This window comes from Eufriesea mexicana, unplaced genomic scaffold (assembly GCF_001483705.2).
Source record: "Eufriesea mexicana isolate 0111107269 unplaced genomic scaffold, ASM148370v2 scaffold1303, whole genome shotgun sequence".
Classification (NCBI taxonomy): Eukaryota; Metazoa; Arthropoda; class Insecta; order Hymenoptera; family Apidae; genus Eufriesea; species Eufriesea mexicana.
Genome location: NW_016909433.1, coordinates 61,367 through 68,891, shown reverse-complemented (window position 1 = coordinate 68,891; position 7,525 = coordinate 61,367). Strand labels below are relative to the sequence as shown.

At 38.8% G+C, this 7,525-nt stretch overlaps 1 protein-coding gene across 1 annotated transcript; it reads left to right on the top strand.

Annotated features, from left to right (window-relative positions):
- The first annotated feature begins 397 nt into the window (after nt 1–397).
- LOC108547858 (uncharacterized) lies at nt 398–3,871 on the top strand. The gene is made up of 2 exons (XM_017900557.1): nt 398–456; nt 571–3,871. Exon 2 carries the CDS (start codon nt 617–619, stop codon nt 2,369–2,371), a length of 1,755 nt encoding a protein of 584 aa, XP_017756046.1. The 5' UTR covers nt 398–456; nt 571–616; the 3' UTR covers nt 2,372–3,871.
- The last annotated feature ends 3,654 nt before the right edge of the window (nt 3,872–7,525 follow it).

Genomic DNA, 7,525 nt, shown 5'->3' with positions numbered 1-7,525 from the left:
CAATGTAATAAAGACTAAATGATAACTAATTATTAATTAAAAACGAATTATTCTGATAAGAAAATTGATGGTGCTCCAACTTCTTTCGTGTTATCAATATCTTCGCTATCTTCACTTATCTTTTTCTTGTTTCTTTTTATTATTCGGTCTGATACGGTTTTTGATCACTGACCTTGCTTTCAAATACTGATACTGCATTAATTATGACTTTTTTTGAATTTTTCTCGAGTCTGAGTTGCATTCATGTTTATTGCTCGATTCGCTTACTCATTATTTTGCGACAGTACCTTGGACTTTGTACTCTATAATAGTATAAGACTGTTATAAAGGATATGCGTCATGTATCTGATATATTGCAGATTAGATTACTTTTCCACTAATTATTTCCTTCTGTTCGGTTAGTTAGTATGCCTGCTACAAGCATCGCGTGTAGATCCTATTTTTCTGTGTGATCGTGTAAGTCAATTTTCGAAATTCCTAGAGCAGGAAGTACTCGATTATTTTTAAAACAGGAGACTGCGAAATAGCGTACATTTCGAACTCATTTTTATCTTCACGTTTCGCTTAAAGATTCACAGATTTCCACTCGATCGAGAGAGACGATACGAAGCAAGAAATGGAGGACTCGGGCATCAGAAAATTGATCCAGATATCAAAATGGCATGACAGCGAGCTGGCGGTGCTACAAGTGAATGATGTGTCACGTTCATATCCTCAATGTTCAACTATCGACGACAGAAACGCACGTATTAATCGGATAGTGTACGGGTTATTAAAGGAGAAACAACGTTACGTGTTCGATAAGATTCATAGCGTATTAGGTAATCCTGCTATATATCCTGCTCTAGAACTGACCACCATCGGGGGATTCTTGCAAACAATAGGCCAGCGACTTCGAACTACTAGTAGAGATATTGGCACGATGGCGATGTTACTAGACGCGCCATCTGGAACCGGGAAAACATGGTTGCTAATGTCTCTGCTGATAACAATGCACAGAAACGATGTCGTGTTTCTGGTGTACCAACGGAACTTGAGGCTCATCGCGGAATCGATACGGGGTATACGTGCTTATACATGCATGAAATATTTAATGGAACTTTTGTGTATGGAATTTTCTGAAGCGAAAAACTATTTTGTGGAAGATATTGCATGTTTGAGCATATTTCAAAAAATTATTAGGACAAAAATCAAATATTCATGTAAATTAATCATCCTTGATGAATACACCGTCGTTTCGCCTTGGTACGTGCTATGGGTGTATTGGATTGCTAAACAAAATGGTGCTTGCGTTCTGTATTGCGGCGATCGGTACGCGCTGAATTCGATGAACAGGTCCAGATTTCATAATGAAAGCAACTACACGATCGTAGAAGCATTGTCCGGTCCCAAATTTTTCGACATGGATCAATTACGAATTCAAGACGAGAATTACGAGAATAAGGTGAATCAATTTAAGGTCATCCTGGAAAGATCAAATGATGATTTGGACATGACCTTGGAGATCAAAAACGAATTATACAGAATCTTTGAGGACTATTTCTCTGTGAACACGGATATGACTGCTACGTACCTGGCAGAGAAACACGAGGATTTATATAGACGTGCCTATGATATATGCGAGTATTACGAAAATAATAGTACCGGGTGCTATAAAAGTCCATATTATTCGGAGGACGAATACGATGACGATATGCGTGAAATTAGCATTGAATTGCTCAAACAGCACAATTTAAGGGAACAGTTTCTAGAATTTCTGCCACTGATCGAAGGCTATACGTATTATTACATAACACCTGAAGGAAATAGATGTCTAGTTAAATATATTGGTAGAAGTGGTAAAGAGATCCTAGTAGAAGACGTAGAAAACGGGTTGAGTATGAATTTAGGCCTGGAGAAGATAACCTCGGATTATTGCGTGTCCGAGGAGTTCAATTGGCTGAAAGATAATTGCGAAGGTGTGCCATACCAATATCCACTTCGTTTAAGATTAAGAACGTATCACAGTCTACAAGGTCACACGACTGAAGACAAGAATAAAGTGGAACTGAATATCGATGTAAAAAGAAGCAACTGTGTTTACGTCGGCTTGTCGCATATTCGAAGGGAATCGCAGTTGGGACGTCTACACACGAACGACTTATTTAATATCAGAAGCCATTGTAATTCTGAGCTTTGTACACCGGTAGAAGAACCATCGCAACCCAAATCGTTATTAGTCAAATTGGCGATGTACCTGAGAAATGTTAGTTGCTCCAGGTTAGAGGAGCTGGTGGAAGAACCCGCAGAGACTGAAAGATTGAGAAATGATATAAACGATTACTTAAGCAACGTGGGAGAAACCCCCCTTGACATAGAAGACGTTGCCTAACAAATTTAAACTTTTGCCTTAATCTGCACACATATGAAATATAACACACGCTGAAGAGCCAAATTGAATCTACGCTACGTTGTTATATGAACAGCCATAAGTTTGTAAGGAACAATCCTACGATAATATTTGTAGGGTCAATACAAATAGCATAGCCTGCACTTTCACATCCCTAGATTTAATTTCTGCTTTATTTCTTAGTATATGGATTATGGGTTCAAATTCCTGTAATTCAAAACGATTACAAGAAATAGAAAATTGTAAAGAGGGTCCATTGACCAACATCTAACGAGCAGTGCCTGTACTAGACCCATCCAAATCATCAGTCCGATAACGTTCTAGCGCTCCGATAGTAGGATTTGCGCCCCGCGAGAAACTCAACCGAATCGCGTTGGGCGACCAACGTGTTAATAGCTTCAAAGACTACGCCTATCTCTCCTACTATCTCACTCGCTCTTGCTATGACTTGCCGATGATCTTCGTCACAGTTTTGGGCCGACAGTGACAGATGATAAAGGTATTTTTCATTCTCAGATAGTGCCAAAAATGACATTTTTTTAACATCGTGCAATGAAGATGAACAGTTGTAAATACGGGCTGTGTACCGATCATTTGATCGCAATTCGTACCGTGTCTTCGGCCTGCGTCTACAGGAAAAGAAGAAAAAGGACAAAGAGGAGAACCCGGACAAAATGCACTGACCGTGGATAAACGAAAACAAAGGGATAAAAGGGGAAGTGTGGCAATAGCTGGGAATTTCTTGCTGTAATTGTGAAAAGAGAACTCAAATGAGAAAGCTATACACGAGTATAATTGTAACGCGTCTTCGCGACTCGTCATTTTGCACGCGTGCTTCCCAATTAGTACGAAAACGAAGGAAAATGTAATAACGAAAGACACTCAACAGGAATCGCAGTTACTTTAATCCTAAGTAATGGGCGTATGCACTATTTCAAAAATGCGCGGTTCTCGAGAGGTCGGATACGTTGAGATTTCTTATTCTGCGTTCGATTCTCATATCTTGTTTCGAAAAGTTATGTCGTTGGGTCGCATACCGTTTTACCAAAATATTAAGCAAGAAAAAGCCAGCAGCAACGGAAACAATGCAACACATTAAATGCAGCACAGAATCTATTAACCTAAAGATGTAAGTGTATGACACACGATAGAGAACAATAAAGAGTACTATACATAAATTAACGGTGCTACGATATTTTGCAATTCTTCACCTGCCATTCCTATTTAAGATTTTCACGGATTATTGTGGATTGTGGAATGATTGTGGAACGGTGGGTAGTATTATTTCTCTTTCTTCAGTTGTCGTTTCTTTCGCTTTTCTTGACATTATTACTTTTTCTTACTTTCGGAAATTTAAGAATGATTGTTGTTAAACATGACAATCGGAGTAAATCTTATTAAACTAAATTTTAAAATGATGATCAGAAATTTTTCAAGCAAATGCGAGTATGCTACATTTATCATCGTATGTCAATACTTTTGTCCACCCATAAAACGTTCAATAAATGTATTTTTGTTATTGTTTCGTGAATCAATGTATTTATATTACTGCTTTTACTATGTAGTAAACTAGAATAGATAATAAATGAATATGTCAAAAAGTTTTTCCTTCAAATCAATTTGTTTAGTAGTTATAAGCACTTGTACCACACAACCATGCTGTGACAATACTTTTGTCCAGCACTGTGTACACATTATAAACAGATGATAATGGGGTGGGGAATGCCAGAAAGACAAAAAGACAATCACGAAGAGACGATTAGTCAGAAAAAGTCACGGAAATGTTAAAGATTTACTTCAGCAGAGGTAATTTAGTTTTTACAATATATTAATTGTCATTAATAATTTAACTTTTAACATTGCCAGTCTCGTCACCGATGTCGACCAGACGAAAAGGCGTTGTTAGTCCCTAGAATCCATGCCGTCCAAACGAAAAGTCTACTTTTCTACTTGTTCCCAGGGACTGACGTAGCACTCAACGTGTTAGCTCTTTGCATTCGACCATTTTTCGGTTAGAGAAGAGTGAAAAATCAAAAATTCTCTACCAAAAGACTGACGACACTTTTTTTGAGCAGTAAATGGAGAATTGTAGAATTACTTGACTTCGATACTTCGCACACTGTTACATTACATTAAATTTAGTATATTAATTAATATCGATCTTGCAAATTTTATGAAATGGTGACTGAAGCTCACTTCTCGACTGCACAGGGTTAAGTGCTCAGTCCGTTTTGCTTGTCGTTCCGTTCAGACCGAGACTTGGCCGTCAAGTGGGCCCACCGGAGGCGGCCGAAGTGCTCATAAAACTCGGAGATACTGTACCAATTGTTATAACAGGAATTCCCAAACGTTAGGTCCAAAGATGGCGAAGAATTTAACACCAAAAGTTAGCACCTTTTGGACCTAGTTTGGACCATTCCCTGAGGACCGGACGGGCACTAACGGAAAGTCTAGCGACGGTCTCTGGGAACCGGCCTGACACTTAACGTGTCAAAATATAATTATTACTTGGTACTGTTACTTGGCTAGTCTAATTCTGTGACTCTAACACAACGTTAATGCTAAACATTCTGCCTACTCTACGTACTTTGACTCTGACACTGACTCTGACGCTCCGACCATAAACTCTAACTCCTCACACACTGCACTCTGCACACTGCACACTCACACTGACTCTGACGCTCTGACTATAAACTTTAACTCTTCACACACTCTACACTCTGCACTGGCTCGCTACAGTCTCTCTTCTTTCATACACAGGCTTCCTTTCTCGATTACTCATTTTCAACACGACCTCATCCTCGGTGGGCCAGGTACTTCAAACACTCAAATTCCTAAACTTTCCCTCGTTTCTCGCACTCGATACAGGCATAAATATCACGTCCATACTAATCCCTGCGCGCAGTTATTTGTCCTTCCACAATCACTCCAAATATCACTCTAAACGTTGGCACGAAACCGAGGTCTCTGTGTATTATCCTTGATTTTCGAAGAAGTCCCAAGTGTTCCCATGCACTCACTCACGAACCCTAAAAATATCCCACATTTTCTAAGACACCATATAATTGTCCCTTAGATTAAATAAACACGTTTGTCCCATATGTGGAGCAGCTGTCAATCGTAAGGGAAATATGAATATACATCTTAATCGTCATAATAATGGAAACAATACTGTAGAATAATGCTATCTTCAGGAACAATTACAACAGGGATTAAATATTTATATTGTAGAGATATGGGTGGTGGTTAAATAATACTAACTATTTATTAGTAATAAAATAATAATACAATATGTGGTGACGATTAAGCCTACGAATATACATATATCAACTACAACTACAGCTTAACAACACAATTACAACTCGGCTGTTTCAACTAAAGTACAACTCTCTTCCAATCACTCTTCCCAAGAACTGTTCCTAAAAACTCTACACAAGAACTGTCCGCTTCACGCCTATGCATCCTTATTTAAAATCATACACTCTATCTTCTTTCATACCCATGCTCTTTTTCCCAATCACGCTTTTCACACGCACTCCTTACAGCCTTGCACTCAGCGGATGTTACGCGAAAAATTGACAAAAGAATTTCTTTTTTAATAATAAAACGGGTTTATTTAATTAACATATCACACTAGAATCTTCTCAACTTAAACACGCAATCCTCTATTTTCGATTATACACCACCTATATGCCTCGCGCCTATTTAAAGCCAGATATATCTCGTTCTATACACACGCTTTCTCTCTCAATCATTCTACAGACATTCCTACAAAAGAATTTGCAGCTATCATTTGTTCTTTCCGTGCCAAACACTCGAGTCGAACCCGATTTTATATACACCGTTGTCATCGCCTGACGTTAAGGTGGGACAATCCTTATCTACTCATTACAACTGATACATCCATAAACATCCTGTCCACACGATCCTAGCGCACGATCATTCGTCCTTCCGCACGCACTCCAGATAACATGCTCGAGCCAAACCCAAGCTTATTATCCTGCGATACCACGATATGTTCCTTTCTTAATCGAAGGAATAACGGGTCTGCGAGAACGATTTGAGACAACGAAAACGGATAGGACAATATGAACGGAATAATACAAACACTAAACTCGGAAAACTAATTTAACGCAAGAAAAGAACACTAAAATAACGTAACTATAACACACGGAAATACGATCTAATTCAACTCTCTCCAATACCGAACGACTCACGCCAGTACCGGTCACAATCTTTTTCTACGAGGACTCTTCAACGCTTCTTCAGTCAGGATTCTGCCTGTGTCGTCAAGGGATCTGCTTTTATGCTTTTCGCAAAGTTCAATGGCGTGCTTTTTCCAATCTCTAATTGGCCGATATGATTCAGCCTAATAGCGATTTGTTTCCATAAAGGTTCGTCACTTTCCATATTCGCCCCTCGTGACGATTACGATTTCGTTGACCTACGTTTCACCTCTCCGTAGAGACCGTGCAACTTAGCTTTGCTATCAAAAATAGCCGTTTATAACAGTATCGGTTTCGATTTGCTTCTAGAAAAATGTCACGCATAGATCATTGACCGGTTTATAATTTGTCTCTCTAAAATAAGAAATCCCGAATCGGTATTTCTTTCCCGAAATAGTAACCTACAATACATACGTTTAGGATCGTGTTGGCAGGGATCGATTAGAATAACATGGCGAATTTATAATAGAACAAAATAAGCCTTTGTGGGGATGTTTAGCTTTTAAGTTAGTATGAATGGGAGGTGATGCGTGGTGACGAGTGAATGTGGATGGATGGTAGAACTGGAAAACAAAAGAAGCGCGAAGAACAAATGAGTGTGTGTCCGACCATGTGGTGCGTGAATGTCCCTTTGCCGAGTGAGAATGTGCAATGAACAATAATCTAGAAATGTAGAGAGAATCCTTGTAATAATTAATATTATTAATAAATAGTTTGATAAGTGACTCTAACAACTTTCTTACAATTGACCCCTGCACTTGACTTCAACGACTTATAACTGACTTTAGACTGATTCACACGCACTTAAAATACCCTTATTGTAGCTTTATTCGTTGTCTGCTTTTATACTCAGGCTTCCATCCTCGATTACGCATTTCCACGCAATCTCGGTGGGCATCAAAAATGCTCC